Source organism: Uloborus diversus, chromosome 4 (assembly GCF_026930045.1).
Source record: "Uloborus diversus isolate 005 chromosome 4, Udiv.v.3.1, whole genome shotgun sequence".
Taxonomy (NCBI): Eukaryota; Metazoa; Arthropoda; class Arachnida; order Araneae; family Uloboridae; genus Uloborus; species Uloborus diversus.
The window spans coordinates 79076459-79094709 of record NC_072734.1 but is presented as its reverse complement, the minus strand read 5'-3'; the positions used below and the strand labels follow the sequence as shown (position 1 = coordinate 79094709).

At 32.8% G+C, this 18251-nt stretch overlaps 2 protein-coding genes across 2 annotated transcripts in view; one reads left to right on the top strand and one right to left on the bottom strand.

Moving 5' to 3' along the window:
- LOC129221573 (electron transfer flavoprotein-ubiquinone oxidoreductase, mitochondrial-like) overlaps positions 1 to 11038 on the bottom strand; it is a 35522-nt gene extending 24484 nt beyond the window's left edge. The window contains exons 1-3 of the mRNA XM_054856077.1: positions 10974 to 11038; positions 9212 to 9319; positions 4618 to 4770 (exon numbers count right to left, since the gene is read on the bottom strand). Coding sequence (XP_054712052.1) covers positions 4618 to 4770; positions 9212 to 9319; positions 10974 to 10980 — 268 coding nt within the window. The 5' untranslated portion in view covers positions 10981 to 11038. The remainder of the gene's footprint in view (positions 1 to 4617; positions 4771 to 9211; positions 9320 to 10973) is intronic.
- A 394-nt stretch (positions 11039 to 11432) lies between these two features.
- On the top strand, positions 11433 to 15826 carry LOC129220660 (Fanconi anemia group I protein-like). Its single transcript, XM_054855088.1, has one exon. It carries the CDS (start codon positions 11433 to 11435, stop codon positions 15645 to 15647), a length of 4215 nt encoding a protein of 1404 aa, XP_054711063.1. The 3' UTR covers positions 15648 to 15826.
- Positions 15827 to 18251: the final 2425 nt, after the last annotated feature.

Below are 18251 nucleotides of genomic sequence, written 5' to 3'. Positions count from 1 at the left end.
TCTTTTTTTTACTTACTTGTACAAAGTAAAAGCAATTTTGCATTTACAAAAAAAATCTAAATCAAATGTCAAGCCAAATTTATATTTTAACTACCCACAATTGAATTTGACTAGTTTCTCTTCTTAATTAAGTTAAAAATTCACAAAACTGCAAGTCACGACAAGTTAACAAATTAGAGATTTTTTTTATCGATAAAGATACAACTTTGAGAAGAAAAAGGATCCAGATAACAATTAATGTATATATTGTTTGCCCTAGTAGAAAACAAGTATCAAAATAAGAGTCAGTGAAATAGAAGTTTAATTTTATTACAGTCATTGTTTTAGACACTATTCCAAAATTATGACTCCAACTTTCCAGTGCCGGATCTAGGAAGTTTTTGAGGTGGGACGAAGTTTCAAAATGCCGCCCCCCCCCCACACACATGAATCTTGCTTTAAATTTTTCTATCAAGTTGTATTTTAGTATTTTTAATAAACTGTAAAGTACGAAAGAGTTTGATTAAAAATTCACTTTACATAAGCATGTCAGCATGATTTTTTTTTTTTGTCAAAACAGGGATATACCGTAATACAAATTGCTATTAAAAACCCTCTCCCCTTTTTTTTCCGAAAACGAGTTCAGTATTCAGATACGGGAGCTTTTTATTTTTTATGTTCTATTTTTTGCCACTTTGTCCAGAATCTGACAGCACACATGTTGGAAAATTTGAGTAGGCAGATTTTTTTTTTTTCTCAAAAATGCTCAATTGGTGTCCTAGAAATTATTTTGGACTTGGTTGGAGATCTTCCACATGGTACGTTTTCCTGCTAATATGACGTCATCAAAGATGGTGGCCAGTAGCGCTCATAAATGCTCAACACTTCTCTAGAAAGTTTGAGCAGGGAAAATGTTTTAACACAGAAGTTTAATAGGTGTCCAGGAAAGTATTTTGAGCTTTGGATGGATATTTGCTGGTACATTTTCTAAACTGAAGCCATCAAAAATGGCGGCAGTCCGCCCTCATAAATGCTCGTATCTTTTTTAATACTTAACCGAATTGCTCCAAAATGTGGTCAGTATGGTACAATTAGTTTTTTAAGGTGGATTGCGATGGGTTTTAACTATTGCTATAAATTAATAAATGTTTATTTATTTATTGTATAACACATATTCCTTAACAAATAGTAAAAAGAGAATGCAGATAGTAAATGAGTTGAAACATGTTCCAATTTAAGTTAAAATCTAATAGCTAATATAATCTAAAAAGTATATCTTAAAAGTTTCATTCAAGTTGTTTGTAAACCTTTGCTACTACACTTGCAGAAAGAGCAACAGGTATTTTAAGAAGGCACACTTGAAATTTTCCTTAACTGATGGGGGGGGGGGGGGGGGGTGCGCGGGCTCTCCCCTGGAATTTTTTTTTTTGAAATTGTAGTCCTAAGAACGCAGGTTTAGAGTGTCTCTGGTGATGTTATGGGGAGAAATTTTTCGTGAGGACTTTTGAGGAAATTTTTAGAAACTGAAGTTTTAAAAATGCTATTATAGGCGATATTTATTGACGTTAGGGAAAGGAGGTGACTTAGGGGCTATTTTCAATCAATTTTTTCTTTTGAAAACTAGAGTGAAATCAATCATTCCTCACCCATTTTTTCGAAATTGAAGCTCAAAATGCAGTTACAGACAAACTTTGATGATGTTAGGGAAGGTGCTCTGAGGCTCTCCCCAAAAAACATATAGAAATAGAAGTCCTAAAAGAAAAAGTTTTTAAGCAACATTTAGTGACACTGGGAAGAGAGGTTTAAAGCTCTCCCCTTTATTTATTTATTGGAATTGTTGTTTTTTTCATTTTCAGATTTTACACGGGAGCATCAGCTCCCTCTATTTTAAGGGGACTGCATGCTACGCGCTTCATACAATTGTCGTTTTAAAAAATCCAAGTTTTGACAAATTGGATGGTCTTAAAAAAAGAAGGTTTGAGGGCCTTGTTCGGAATTTTTTTGAAATTGACGCATTAAAAATGTGACTGTAGGCCTCAGTTGATAATGTATGGGACTCGGCAGTTTTTCATAATTTTACTTCCTAAAAAAGCAGTCTTAAACAATTTTCAATGTAGTTAGAAGGCAAGGTCCCCTGGAATTTTGCGAAAATGAAGCCTTGGAAATGAGAATTGAGACGCTCTTGAATAGTTTTGGCTATTGGAAGGGGGCTTCCGAAGCGTTGCATTTTCAAGAATTGAAATTTTCCCTCAACATTCTATATTTTTTCCTAATAAAATTACTTTGTTTTCCCAAGTCGATTTCTCTTAAACATTATGGAATGTTTCTGAAAAATTATTATACTTGACCTTCTGGGGAACACTCTCCCGCGGGCCGGTTAGTCAGTTCACCCCTGGAAGCACCACTCGAATTTGCTACCCCCTGAAGTTGCTGCCCGGGGCAAGAACCCTGGCTTTAATTTACATTTTATTCTGATACATAAATCCTAAAACTACTCCTTAAAGCATTTTTTTGTTTAAAAATTTATTGTAAAAATTAGTTTTGTTTCTCTTTTATTATAAGCAATGATTTTTCTTTCTGTTGCCATTTTACATTTGTGTTAATAAATAACATTTTAACAATTGTTTCAGTGGGACTGACATATCAAAACAACCAACCGGGTTAATAGGTTGCTCTATTCGTACATAACCTTTATTTATCGTAATCCCTTTTTTTACATTTTACAGTCAATGTTCTTAACTCTTTACAGCATATGATAGGTATTCCTTTAGTTACGTTTATTTATTGAAGTGTAAGTTAATAATTACCAGCCTCATACTTTGGTAAATTTAGGATCTGCGACTAATAATGTTTATTTTGTTGAACTTTTCCCCTTCACATGAGCGAGTTTTCAAATTATAATAACTTTATCTTTCCTTCCTGTTTTTACTTTTGAAATTCATCTTGTATAGTTAAAAGAACACGTTGTATTAAGATTGTTCGGATTTCTTTAAATAAAATAGAGTTGAACAAAAAAGTTCTTTTAATGATTTTAGTTAAAGCTTAATTGGAATCTGATGACTTGGTATTAAATTATTGCTTATTGGTGTTTATTAAGTCTTGATGCTTTAATTTCACGTAATCAACCAAGCAATATGTGTCATTTTATGTAAAAAATCTGATTGTTATTGTATATAATTATTTCAGATAGAGTCTATCAGATGTAATTCAGTTTAACATGAGCACAGATTATAGCTGACAATGCACATATTTTCATCTTTTGTGCTAATTGAAAATACTCATAACTAATAAGATTTTGGCCAAAAATATGTTTTACTGGTGTTTTGCAAACCTTGCATTATGCACATTTATTATTTCCTTAACATATTAGAAACTGATGTCAGAGTACTACATAAACATCAAACAGGACATCTCTGTCAATTTTTAGGTAGCCGATGTAACGTCGGGCACGCAGCTAGTGTAACATTCAAGTTCAAGCATTAAAACTTTATTTGGAGACATGAACTGAACCTTAAAAGAAGGACTTATTCATGATAGATTTACTTTCATTATTACTTCAGAAACTGGCAAAAACTCACAAAATGACAAAAAATTAATCATTGACACACAGTAGAAAATACATGGGAAAAATAATTAATTTGTTAACTAAAGCACAATCAATTGTTACTTTGCAACAAATGTTACATTGTTTGGACCCTGCAGTTGCCTCTTAGAAGAGGTGGTTTCGAAAATCCAAACAGTTTTCTCAATTTAATGTGCACAAATGAGGAACTTAGGACTATTCTTGCAACAGAAGAGCTAGCAGGCAATGCATCAAAGAACAAGCAATATTCGTGAAACTTTCATCTGTTGTATATTTTTTCAAACTGGTTCACCATCTAGTAACTGGGAAACGGTAAAAATTTGATTGGAAAAATAAGTTTGGAGAAATGGGGCCAATTTATTTTGTAAAGCTGTGACATTAGGTACATACAAAATCTAGGTTAATATTGGCAAGTAAAATTCTGACACTTTCTTCTTGAAGCATGTGATAATTTTAATCACAAGCAATTTAGATGAAGCATATAAAGCAAGCAAATTACAATCAGTAATTTCCTGTTTTTAGTTCTGTATGTCCCTCCTCTTTCCCAAGAACCCATCTAATTTTTGTCCTTTATTACAAGCCTCTGCAACTGAAAAGTTTCCTTTTTGAACTAAATCAAGGGCACTAGCATAGTATTTTATTTTTTACAATGATGAAATGATGTTTGATATCTCAGTTTATCTAAACGAATATCATTTAGTAATTACTTCAAAAGTTAAGTAAAGTTAAAGATCTTAAAGACACTTTTAAGTTTTTGCCAGTTTCTGCCGGTTTTTACTGGTTATAACCAGTTTCTTCCACTGGCACGGCAAAAACTAGTTTCTGCCAGCAGAAAGCCAACCCTGATTATTAGTAATAGTCATGTAGATGATGTTATATAACTAAATTAAAGGTTTTAACACATTCATATGAGACCAACATTATAAGTCACTATATACAATTTTCTTTTCCTAGTTATTTTGAATAACCCTCTGTACAAAAATTGAAACAGAAATTTAAAAAAAAAAAACGTCATGAAAACAAAATCTGCCAGCTTCATCATTTGCTATACTAACCGATTTCAGATGCTTTTTCAACCAAACAAACACGAAGATCCTTATTTCTCTCAGTTGCTAATTGCTTTAACTTAATAGCTGCTGACATGCCAGCAGGACCACCACCAACTATAACCACATCAGTTTCATCACTAACTCTCTCCATCGCAACGTCTGCAAGAAAAATAAATCATTCTTCATAAAAACTTTCAAGTGAAATCATAGAAAAAGGAACATTACTAAACAAGAAACACCACAAAATGTACTAGTAAGGCAAAAAGAAAATTTAAAGACATTGAGTTGATTAAGATAAATAAATATCTTTGTACTGAACAGTAAAGTAAGAAAAACAACGTTAAAAAAAAGCACAAATTTGCCAATTACAGTAGGCACGTGTTTCGGCGTTACAGGGCCTTTTTCAATGCAAAAAGGAATGAGCTTATGGATGAAAAGACATCTGACAAAAGGGTTTGTTGGATGTCTTTTCATCCATATGCTCATTACTTTTTTCATTGAAAAAGGCATTCCCTGTAACGCCGAAACACGTGTCTGCTGTAACTGGCAAAATTTGTGCTTTTTTTAACGTTGTTTTTCTTACTTTATAGAGTTGATTACTCATAATTTTGAAAACTGATAGATGAATTATGCAATTGATGCTCATGGGAATTTTGGAAAAGTAAAGGGGTAAAAAAACACATAAACGTGATTAACCTTTAAAAAAAAAAAAAAAAATTAAGCCATTTAGTTACCAAATAATCTATACATATAATAAAATAAGATGTGTGTGTGTGTATGTGGCGCGCTTCCCGGGAAAATTGTAAGGCCTAGAAAGATGAAATTTGGTATACTGGTGCAGTTTTTGCTAAAGATGTGCACCTCGGGCTTCGATTTTTGATATTTTTAATAGGAAAAAAGTTATTTAATGTTTTGAGCATTTTTTTGCACTTTTTAGTACTTTTTACCTCACAGACCCCAAACCAATCGCACTACACAAATATTTTTTGTACTATAGTGTAGGAAATTTAATTTTAAATATGATGAATGAAAAAATTTTGAAGATAGAGCAATTTTTGTATTTCTTATAAATTTTTGAAAAAACCTTTATTTCGCATTTTTTTCTGGGTTTAGTTTTTTTCGAAACCCATCCTGCAAAAAGTATTGAGCAATCAATTACAAAATTTTAGTTGATAATAGTAAAAACATTCCACCCCCTTCAGAAGAAAAAAGTTTTTAAAAATACGCAAAAGTTTTTTTTACAATTTTTTAAATGCAGAACACGACGCAACCTGTAAGCATTGCCGGCTGAGTTCCGCACTTCCTCATCACGTGACCTAACTGAAATCGTTTGCTTTCTCTTTACTTTTTTTTTTTTTTTTTAAGCGTTCCGAGATTTCATATCTTTATTTTTCCAACTTTTTTTTTTTTTTTTCTGGACTGTTTGTATATTTATTTTTGGTCAAATATTTTTGCGCAGTTTAATTCAATAAAAGCGGTGATTTTTTTTTTATCTTTTGCAAACGCTGCTTTTTGCACACTACACACAGGGAACATGGAGCCTTTCTTTGGCGTGTAATTTTAAGTAAATAAATAAAGTCCGCGATTTTTGCATGATTTTTGTAGGGATTGGTGGTTATGTTTGATAGATAGAGAGATGATATAAGGAGGGCAAAATTTTTTTTTTTTTTTTTACTCGGAAAGGATTGTTAATTACTATGAGAGGTAGATATGCATGGATCGTATAGATAGATAGTTAGAGAGAACGAAAGGTGGACAAATATAGAGGTGGATACAGTAGATGGACAGTAAGAAATAGAGGAACTTCAACGGGGGATCAATAGCCCCCCACCCACACACAAACACACACCATGACTTTGAAAAAACAATGCTTTCACATAAAAGTGGAAATGCTTTTTGTTATTTTCCAACAAAATTTGCATGAAGAGTATGCCCTTTGTGCCTCCCCTCCTCCCTTAAATTTTAAGTAAATAAATAAAGCCCGCGGTTTTTTGCATGGTTTTTGAAGGGATTGGTGGTTATGTTTGATAGATTGAGAGATGATATTAAGTGGGCAAAAAATATTTTTTTTTACATAGAAAGGACTGTTAATTACTATCAGAGGTAGATATGCATGGGTCCTATAGATAGATACTTAGAGAGAACGAAAGGTGGACAAATATAGAGGTGGATACAGTAGATGGACAGTAAGAAATAGAGGAACTTCAACGAGGGATCAATCCCCCCCCCCACCCACCTCATCCCACCCACACACAAACACACACCATGACTTTGAAAAAACAATGCTTTCACATAAAAGTGGAAATGCTTTTTGTTATTTTCCGACAAAATTTGCATGAAGAGTATGCCCTTTGTGCCTCCCCTCCCCCTTAAAAATATGCCAATAGACATAACAGGAGGTTGATCTAGAAAATACTTTATACAACACAAAATTTATTTAAGCAGCCGCCGATGGCGGCAACCTTGGCGTAAAAAGGCGAATGATAATATTGATGTATAGAGAAAAAGATTGATTAATACCATCGACAATTTTTTTTAAGCAACCGCCGAAAAAGTCAACATTGGCGTAAAAAGGCGAATGATAATATTGATATATAGAGAAAAACATTGATTAATACCATCGACAATTTTTTTTAAGCAACCGCCGAAAAAGTCAACATTGGCGTAAAAAGGCGAATGATAATATTGATATATAGAGAAAAACATTGATTAATACTGTCGCTTAATTGTGCAAGCAGCCGCCGAAGGCAGCAATCCTGGCGCAAAAGGGGAATTGCGTAAAAAGGCGAACCAGCTGGTCGCCGAAGGCGGCTAGTTAATAATAATTTAGTAACAAATTCATTTTAAAAAATACTTCATTATTCTTTAGTGCTTGGGAAAATAATATTGCAAAGTTATTGCCCTTTAACCACATCATCCATGGTGATGATAACTTAATTTGATTACATTAAACTGCAATTTAATTAGGTACTTTCAATATAAAAAGTATATTAATCATAGTAATATTGTTTATTTATTATTAAAAATAACCAAAAAGTTATGTACTATATTTTTATGGTGTATAATACATTATTAATATAACAAAGTAAGATATTATTCCTTTTTTACTTGTATTTTAATTCATATTGAAAGTGATTAAGTTTTAAACATTGCTCAGAAAAAAAGATACTGTCTTATGACTGTTCACAGAGTAAAATGCATATTATTTATTTCTGAATCATATGACTGTAAAAGTAGCTAACAGAAAAAACATGAGTAGAACAGTTCATGCTAAATTAACTCATTAAAATTGATAGAAATGTAAAATGAAATATTTAGATATAAATAATGAAAGAAACTTTAATTTTTAATCTACATATTGTAATTATGATATAAGAAAATGAACAGTGATCTGAGGATGCATAATTACTATTTTGAAGACTTTAGTTTGTGCTAATTGAAAATATCGTCTATATAACAAAATATCCGATATATATCAAAATATCATGATATTTTCGATATTTTTGAAAATATCATGATATTTTTGAAAATATCATGATATTTTTGAACCCTGGGATTGACAATTCTTCTCACAAACAATTCGCTTATCTGTTTGGTGCTATTTTCGCCATCACCTTGCCAATCAAACAACGGTATTGCCAAGTGTCACAACACTTTGTTAACTTCCACTATCAGTTCTCGCTGAACTATTCTCTATAAAAGGTGGCTGGAGGAGAAATATACCCATTAGTCATAAGGGGCTCGTACCGTTGGGAGGGGGAGGTCGGAACTGCCTCTCACTTTCAAAAGTAAAGGGGCCTTACCCCCTCGGTTTTTAAAGTAAAAAAAAAAAACAATCGATTGAAAAGGGATTTCTTACATGGTAGATTCATTTATTTCACCAAAGTAAAAACTAAAAATTCCAAACAAATGAACTTTTTTCATTTTATTTCACAAGAATGGCACTTTAAAATGGAAGAGAAAAGTTTATGGTGACCATTCATTCGAATTTGTGATGTCATATTCCATATTTTTAGCAGTTACTTAAACAGTAATAGTATTAAATGCCAATAATATAGTCCAATTTTACAAACAAAAAAAAGCAGCTTTATGGGTCATGCCTACCCCCCCCCCCTCCTTTTTTGGTGCACCAACCTCCAATGCAAGGGGTCAAGGAGAGAAAGAAGGCATCACAACACATGTTTTACAAACACGTATGAGCAGGGCTTTAATTGATTAGATTGAAAAGGAGCTCATCTCTACTCAAATGTTATAGATTATTTCTCATGAGATTTACATTAGTAGTATACTAGTTATATTTAGAGAGACTATTTATTTTGGTATGCATCCTTTAAAAAAAATTATGCAATGGATTTTTAGTAATTGAATGGTAAGAACAAGTAAATAAACGGCAAAAAGAGCTTTTTAAGAATTAAAATTTTTGAACCAGGGAAAGTTGACTCCCGCTTATTTCAACAAGATTTCATGTTCTCTTAGTGTGTCCAGTTACTAAGGTTTTCTGTTGTATTACAGCATATTGTCCAATCCCATCAATCTATAACCAAATAATCATCATTTAAGCTTCCAATATAAAATTATAACTACTGCAATTAATACTCACTCTGCCATCTTGGATCTGTTTCTCTAGGAACTACTGTATAATGAGTTGTAATTCTTTGCGCAAGCTTTGTACAGTAGCTTCTTCGGAAAGCGAAGCGTAAGCTTCGTTCTAAAAATAATAGAAAAATAACAATTTTAATAAATTTAACTTTTTTACAAATACAATCATGACATTTTTTCAAGGAAGAAAAATGCTGATTTAAAGTGCTGATGACTAGGAAACTGATAAACCAGATCTATCAAGGAGAGAAAAATCACTTCCTATTAAACCATCTTCTTCGAACATTTTTGATAATGTGGACAGTATAGTTTTCAGAACACATAAAAATTTATGAGTTCATCTGCTAAAAAGTTATGTCATCATTAAGAAGTTAACTTATAACCAAGCCATTTTTAACATGCACTACTACATTTCCTACTCTTAAGCTAGGAAAAAGTGTGAAGGGCGAGAAACTCTCACACATTCAGTTTCAGAGTGAATATTGCTAATATTTTGATCCAATAGTGCTCCTAAATATTTAGAAAATGAGCCCCCAAACCAGAAGCTCGACACATTCTATCTGTACTTATGTCCCGGCCCAGAATAGAGCTAAGTATTCTTATACTTTTATATAAATTTTTATTTCATGCTTGCTTAAAGTTTTTCTTTGCTTTTAGTATACACGCAAATTTCGTCTGTTTGTTTAACATGTGTTTCTTGTATTTCATACAAAAAATTCAAAATTAATGCTTTTTTGAAAAAAAAAAAAAAATCATTGTCACAAGTAGATCTGAAAAATGTATCCCGTTTTTGGTTCAAGAATGAACATTAATGTTATTGTAAAGTCAGACCAAACAACGTAAGTAGAAGCACAAATTTGTAAATTACAGCAGACACGTGTTTCGGCGTTACAGGGAACGCCTTTTTCAATGCAAAAATAATGAGCTTATGGATGAAAAGACATCCGACAAAAGCTTTTGTCGGATGTCTTTTCATCCATAAGCTCATTATTTTTGCATTGAAAAAGGCGTTCCCTGTAACGCCGAAACACGTGTCTGCTGTAATTTACAAATTTGTGCTTCTACTTACGTTGTTTGGTCTGACTTTACTATTCAGCACAAAGGTATTTATTTATCTTATTAATGTTATTGGTTTTAATAAATTTCTGTGAAAAGGTGCAGAGGGTGGGGAACACCATTAAGTTTCCCAAGGGAGCTAGACCTCACACATACTTCACTGGATGACAAGAAATGACAAAATTAGAATTATGAAAAAGAAAAAAAAATGCATTTATATATATATATATAAATTTATTGTCATTCCCATTTTTCTCCTAAGAGCTATTTTGCAAAGAGGGTAGATGTGCCAAAAATTAATGCACAGTAAAATTACTGATAACAGATGAACTTAACTAAGTAAAACATTTTACTAAACGTGCATTCTTGTCCTGTATTTATGTTATTGGGACCCCAAACATTTGTATGATATTGTGAATCTGCCACTGAATTGTTTTAAAAGGTCTCTAAACAAATATCAATAGGTGTTTTTTTGTCAAAGAATAAAAAGACACCATAAAAAGTGCAACGTTTTCTATATGTAGAACTTTTGGGGAAAATATCAGTGCCATTTAAATGTTAAAGTTAGGAAAAGAGAATTTTTCAATAAATTCAAAATGAAGATTTTTATAAGTCTCATTTGCGAATTTAAGAAGTGACAAATTACTAAGCACGTTTCAATACAAGCAAAAACACAAAATTAAAATCAAGAAGAAGGTATTTCGTACCGAGCATTTTTTAACTATTTTTCTTCCTTGAAGTATAAGTCGCAGCTCATAGATGATTACAAAACAAACAGCACGACGAATACCATAAGTCAACTGTGATGGGTATGTTCGAATAGAGTAACCGGTTAACCGACTGGTGGAATTGATGACGTCAATGATTAATTTGCCGATGTCAGAGGTGAGTACGTGCCTGGGTTAGTTACCGGTAACTCTATTCGAACAAATTCTCTGAGTATGAAACATGATTTTTTTACATGTAATTGCTTCTGCACGACTGCACCCGTAACTAAAACAAATTTGGCGCTAGATTTCGTTACGTCATAAACATGTATAAACAAATTAGAAGATTTTCATGTTAACAGTAAACAAACGAACAAAATTAAGAAGTTCGTTTTACATCATAAAGATATTGAGACAATTTCTATAAGTACGGAATTGTTGCACGTTTTCTGGAAGGAGATGGAGGAAACAGATTTAGATTTTGTTCTGAATTCCGTTCCATTCAAAGAACTTTTAATTTTGATACAGAAGAAGGCAAAAAGTGGAAGTAAAGATGTCGTAAATTATTTAAAAGCTATTTTTCAAGGTTCCTCCCTTCAAAATGATGACTGTGAGAAACGTCGTTTTGAAACGTTTAAATGCGCTCTCTCACTGTTGCAGATGCCAAATTTGTCTGCAAATTTATCTTCCGAAATAGTATCGTTGTTACTACATAAAGTAGATTTGCTTCAAACATCGCATCTGATGAAATTGAGCGAAATGTTTGTAGAGCATGCAAAAATATCCGATAGTTTTGGTGCTAAATGGCTTCAAATTTTTGCTAAAGTTCTTTCCTGTCTTCAACATCGCGACAGTAGTGTATACAAAGGCACTGATATGTCTGGCTCGGAATTGAAAAAGAATGTCATATCATCCTTATTTTCAGGGAGTAACATTCCATGCATTGTACAGCTGGCATCTGTGTTGAAAGATATTGATATTACTGCTGATGAAATGATCATTGTTTCTGAGAGTATGTTGAAGGCTTTGCCACATATTGACCTTATGGAGTTGCCTCCATTTGTATATCAGTTATTGTTACTATCCGGGAAAGGACAACGTGCTCCGATATTAGAAGGAATAATTTCCTTCTTTATTTTGAAAGATAACAAGATAAGAGATTCCGCATCCGAAAATGAAGATAGTGAAAGCGTCATTGGTGGTGAAAATCATGATCTTTATCGACAGACTGAAGGTACTGTGATCTTTATGATGTCAGCAAGTGTCTATCAAGATCAGAATGTCGGTAAAGAATTTTTGCAGTTTGTTAAAAAAATGCAGTATATTCCCGAAGTTGTCTTTTCTCCTTTCGTATTTTCAACCTCTTTGTCTTTAATAAAAGCCCACTGCAGCAAAGACGATGTATTTGACTCTCTGAAAAAATCTATGCTTACAGCTTTTCTAATAAAAGACAAAAAGAAGAATTCTGTGTGGTTGAGAAATTTAATCTCTTTGAACCCGGATATTTTACAACTTGTTAAAGAAGCCATCAACAGCAGTCGTTTTGGGTGGGACCACATTTGTCAAGGTTTAGTTTCATTTGGTTTTTATGCTACTGAAGCTTTCGGCCCAAGACAAGTTGCAGGTAACGCTGTTAAAATGTCTTGTGAAGAAGCATTTAGTTTGGCTAGTCATATTTTAAGAGACACTTTTAAAAGCCATTGCATAGTACGAAAAGATATCTTTGAACAAATTTTAAATAAGATCATAATAAACTCTCAAAAGCCAGTTTCGCACTACATTGACATTTTATCACAAATTGCTCAGAGTGATCCATTGTTTCTGTTAGACGTTCTGCCAAAGCTGGTTGAGCTTTTAGATAGTATACATCTACTTCCTCCTTCAAATGCCTCTGAAATTCTACATTCGTTGGCACCTTTGCTCAAAATTAGCTCTACCTTAAAAGATACTCTTATGCTAGTGTTAAGGAAGGCATTGTTTCATAAGGATTTGGATTGTAGAAAAGTTGCACTTTGTGGCTTCTTAACGTTACTGAAAAAGATGAATGTTATTGGAAAGTTCTCTTTGAGTCAAAGCCAAACCTCCATGAGTAGCCAAGCTTCATCATCATCATTGATTTCTCAGGTTAAAGCAGATGTTTATGTTAAATCAAGTACTATCAATCAAAGGACCATGTGTTTAGAAATCATGGGTTTATTAACGCGAGCTCTAATGGAGCAATCTGAAATAAAACAGTTGTTATATGAAGGGTTGTTCGATGTTGTTCTACATAATGCTTCTTTCAAAGATATAGTGCTAGAATTATTGTTAGGACAGTTTGAGAAGTTTTTCAATTCTAGTGAATCTTCAGAAATGATTTTAGATTTAAATGCATGTTTTGAAGAATCAAAAGGTGGTTTGATTGTGAAAGAGCCTCTTGCACATTTGATAACTTCAATACATCTCATTTTGTCTGAAGGAAATTCTGTCAGTTCAGATGATGAAGATGATTATGTTCAAAGTGCTCAAAAATCATTAGAAGAATACTTTTCAAATTTAAAGAAAAAGTATGCTGAAGCTAATGTCAGTAGATTTCAATTCAGTAAAGACGACTTAGATGATGATGAGTCTTCAAACAGTGGCAATTTGAAAGTTGCTTTGCTGTTGAACATTTATGAAGCATTAATAGAATGCTCGTTGATGTCAAATAAGGAATACTCTTCTGGAGGTTGTGAGGAACTGTTAAAGTTATATCATAGACACAAGGAGATACTCGAAACTACCACCAAGAAGAAGCAAAGCAAAAATAGCAAACCAAAAGCAAATCAGAATCAGTCGGCTTCCTCTTTTTGGAGTATAAGATGTCTTTCCAAGATAATGGATGCATTGTTTTGTGATGAAGTATTGAAACACCAAACTGGCCTCAAAATATTACGAGATGATGCTGGATTTGTTGTGTACGTCATTAACATGTGTCATCAAAAGCTTTTAAAATTGAGTGAATCGGGTTCTAGTGATGGATTTTCTCAGGTCATGAAAAATTCTTTCAACTATATTGTAACTATCGGCAAAACTTTGCTTCATACTTATAGTGAAGGAATTAGTTCAGATTTTTCATCTTTAAATTGGGACAAAATATCGATAAAATTTGCTGAAAGCCTTGTATATATATTCACTTACATCAGCTCACATCATTCAAAAAATATGGATAAGTTTATAATTGAGATAAATAGGGAGCAATGTCTTTCCATTTCTGAAGCCTTGAAGAACGTCTTAAATTGCATCAAAGAAGCAATAACGAAGTTATTGTGTGATACAGATGATGACAGTAATCTAAAGGAATGTGTGCCGCTTTTATCAGTGATAAAAATACTACATGCTTCACACACAGAACATTTTAAAGATAATATATATAAGTGGTTGAAGCAATTATGTGCACAGCAATTTTTCCAAAATGCTTCTATATCAAAATCTTTTATTTCATTGTGTTTTACACTTGCTCATCAAGATGAACAATTGTTAGCTTTTCTTCAAGAAGTTGCTTTTGATATACACTATAGGTTGGGAAACACCGATCCGGACGAGAGCGTGAACGGCAATCCCAAGTATGAAATCATCACAAGCGAGGTTGCCTGTGGTATGATTCCCAGTCTTCTCTCTCAGTTGGAACAGATTTTAGATGACGCGGAATGGGTGTTAAATTTCTTGAAAGCAAACTCCCAGCTGACAGATGAAATTATGAAAATGTTAAAAAGCAAAGCATTTGACAAGCATAAAACCGAACAAGGAATTTGTGTTTGTTTTTCTGGAGTCATCCTTGTCCTTCACGAGTTGGTTCAGACTAGTATACCTCCTGATAGCCTGGCAAACAGCATACTGAAGATTGTTGCAAAGTTTTATAGATTATTGACATCCTTAACGAGGTATTACTTGTTGTTTCCTAAGAACAAAAACGTTTCACTGCATCCTGCTTTTGAAAAACTAGTGAAACTGTCTGGTCACAAGCTTACAAGTTATGTGTATTGTTTTATTACATATCTTCAAATGGTATGGGGGGAAGAAAGTAGTAAGAAAAAGAAGTCTAAAAATCACATGGTAGCAAATAAAGCAATGCAGGAAAACAAAACGTTGCCTGCATTAGTATTTGCAATTGAGACGTATGAAAAAAATCTAATATTACTTTCTAAAAAGTGCAATAAAGATCTCACAAACCACATGAAGTTGAGCACTGCGCGTGATTTTCGCATTAATCCTACAGTTGTCAGCTCCTTGCTCGAGCAGCAGGAAAATGAAGAAGCAGATTCTACCGCAGATGCAACAGCAGATGATGATGTTCCCAATAACAACTTACCTTCTCGAGATAATCGCGAGGAAGGTTCAATTTCTAAGAATGATCCTACAGATCAAGAATCAGTCGCTGGAGAGCAAGAAGATGAACCTAGAAGAAAAAACTTGAGCATTCGTGGAAGTAAGCAGGAAAAGAACTTGAGTGTTCATGGAAGTAAGCAGGAAAGAAACTTGAGTGTTCGTGGAAGTAAGCAGGAAAGAAACTTGAGTGTTCGTGGAAGTAAGCAGGAAAGAAACTTGAGCGTTCATGGCAGTAAACAGGAAAAAAGGAAAGCGGCTAATGCTAATACTGGTGTAAAGAACGATGAGGAAAAGAACACAAAACGAAAACGTCTTGGAATTAGATGAAGTACAAAATGAAATCAAATTTAATGTTAAAAGTGTTAGTTACGTTAAATCTTCTTAGGACCGATTTAAAAATTGCAACTTTCATATATCTGTTTTTGAAATGACTTTCGATGAAATTAGATCTTCAAAATATAAATGATGGTGGAAATACAACTTGATTTCAAAGTGTGGTAAAACAAGGGAAGAATTAAAAAATTTGTGTAAAATGTTTTACTGTTAATTCTCCTGGGTATTAAATATAATTGCTGATCATAAAAACATCATTTTGAAGATTTTTAATGCTTTTAAATATTTAATGAGATCAAGTTGTTATAGTGTTTATTCATTTAACTTTTTTATATTATTTCAAAGTCATACAATAGCCTTACTTTGTGTAACCCTTAAAATTTTGATAACAGGAAGAAATTAGCAACAAAAAATTTTTTTTAGTAACTATGGCAAAATATGTGTCTTCCAGGCTTGTCAGTTATGGGGCAGTTGACCCTTTGTAAAATATATAGTGTTTATACACACCAGGGGCTTAGGTATTCACCTTTTAAACCACCACAGTTTATTGAAATTGGCTGCTGTCTAAGCTATCGAATGTTCAAAAAGATATTCAATAAAACACAGCAAGTTATTTAAAAACATATTAAATCTAAAAAAAAGATTTTTTTTTATTATTTAAAGTTTTTAGTATAATTATAACAAACCATTTTGTTAATATAAGTTTTTAAAATATTTACTTCTGGAGAGACGACTATGAGGCATACAAATTAATATTATTCCAATATTTGGTATCCTCCAACAAGCTGCAGTATACTGAGGGCAAAACAAATAAATTTTATTATGTATGTGACTAGTCGACCCATGCGGAACTCCGCACTGTGCATTGAATCTTTTCATAAGGCATTTCGCTCTTTAAAAATTTCAAAGGAAGAACATTATGAAGATAAAACCAAAAAAAAAGTAAGCGCAGAAGAGATGGCATATAATTTAAAGACAACAGTAACAAAACCTCATTAAATACAATGTTGTGATAATTTGATCATCGCTCACTTTTTCGTTGTAGGTATTTTCAATGTAAACATAAATATCATTAAAAGTGTGGCTGAATAGTGACTCGTGAAAAAGGAATAATTCTGCATGTGAAAAAACAGGTTGTGGCAAATACAGTCCTGCCAATGTGAGCATCTGACAGGAAAAAAAGAAACATTAAAGAGATATTTATTGGCACCGATTCGAATTGGCGCCATTCTGATTAACAGCCCGACACCCCAACAAACCTCCTAGCAATTGCGCCTTCCTTTTCGAAAGCTATTCATTGAAGGAATGCGTAGTAAAAAACAGCAAAAAAGCTTTTTGCCGAAAAAGAATAGTAAGATCATGCTTCTATGTTTTGTCATTAACCAGCATGATATGATTTAAAATTATTCGTAAAGCATGGAATTTGATTAAAGAATGACGAAGATCTCACATAGCGATTGAAACAAACATTCTAGAGAAGTAATAAATTAGATTGAAAATAAGTATTTTTATTTTTGAATATTAAACTCTTTCACATAAAAGGTTGCTTTAACCGTTACGGCTTAAATGCCCACACATATTTCTCTTTTGATCGAACACTTAAAATTCAAAACCAAAACCAGTTGAACTAAGTCCGTTTTTTAAGTGTAATTTTTCGGACGTAGACAAAATGTTTTTTTTTTCAGCAGAAAGCAGAGGAGTAGAAAACGATTTCTTACTAATGAAGTTGATAATAATTTTAATGTTTTATATCGTATTCGCGCAAATAAAAAATTAAGGTTTACAGGGTTAAACTCGTAGTTTTAATTTGGCATAGTATTTTTTCATTTGTACAAAAGGTCGAACACTGCTATTAGAAACATCTACATTTCAGCATACATTGAAAATGTTTTTCTGCACAAAAAGGAATATCTTGAGGTAAATCTAATACTTTTTTATGCTTACATTATGCTGTGTGGTCTGGATGGAGTTAAAGCTTAAAGATAAAGGAAGAACACCCTTCGAATAACAGTCAACTTATCCGAATGATAACTGCAGCCTGCATAAAGGAGTCGAAACACCAAGTAGCATTCCCATTGCATTTATTTTATTACGTGTGTTATCTGTTGTATGTTATGAGTACATGTAATGTGTAATATTAATCAAAAGTTGCTATTATGTCAGACAGCTCGAGCTTGCCCGAAGTTCAGTTAGTTTAATGCTGAACGCTCTACCGAAAAAAACTTTTCAATTTAACCGAACAACTAAGTCCAGTGCCTTTAAGCTTTATTTAAAAAAAGAAGAAAAGAGAAAGAAAAATCAACACACACACACAGGTTATTTTTTTTCTTGCCGAACGCGACGTAAAAATTGGAAAATTGTATTAGAACTTAGCTTTAAAAAAAATCTGCATAAGAACTTCAGGCTGCATCAAGGTTTTGAAACAGAAAGGGGCGTTTCCGAAAACTTGATTTTTCGACCGTAAGTCTATTTTTCGTAATTAGCCAGCCTGAAAAGTTTTAAAATGAGAGAGGAATAATACGTAAGATAAGATATTGAAGAGAATTTTTTTATTTTTGAAAATTTTTACAATTTGTTACCGCAGGCTGCTTGAACCGT

Bases quoted from the DNA above. Each gene is read 5' to 3' on its own strand.
- LOC129220660 (XM_054855088.1), top strand. From the start codon at position 11,433: ATGGAGGAAACAGATTTAGATTTTGTTCTGAATTCCGTTCCATTCAAA.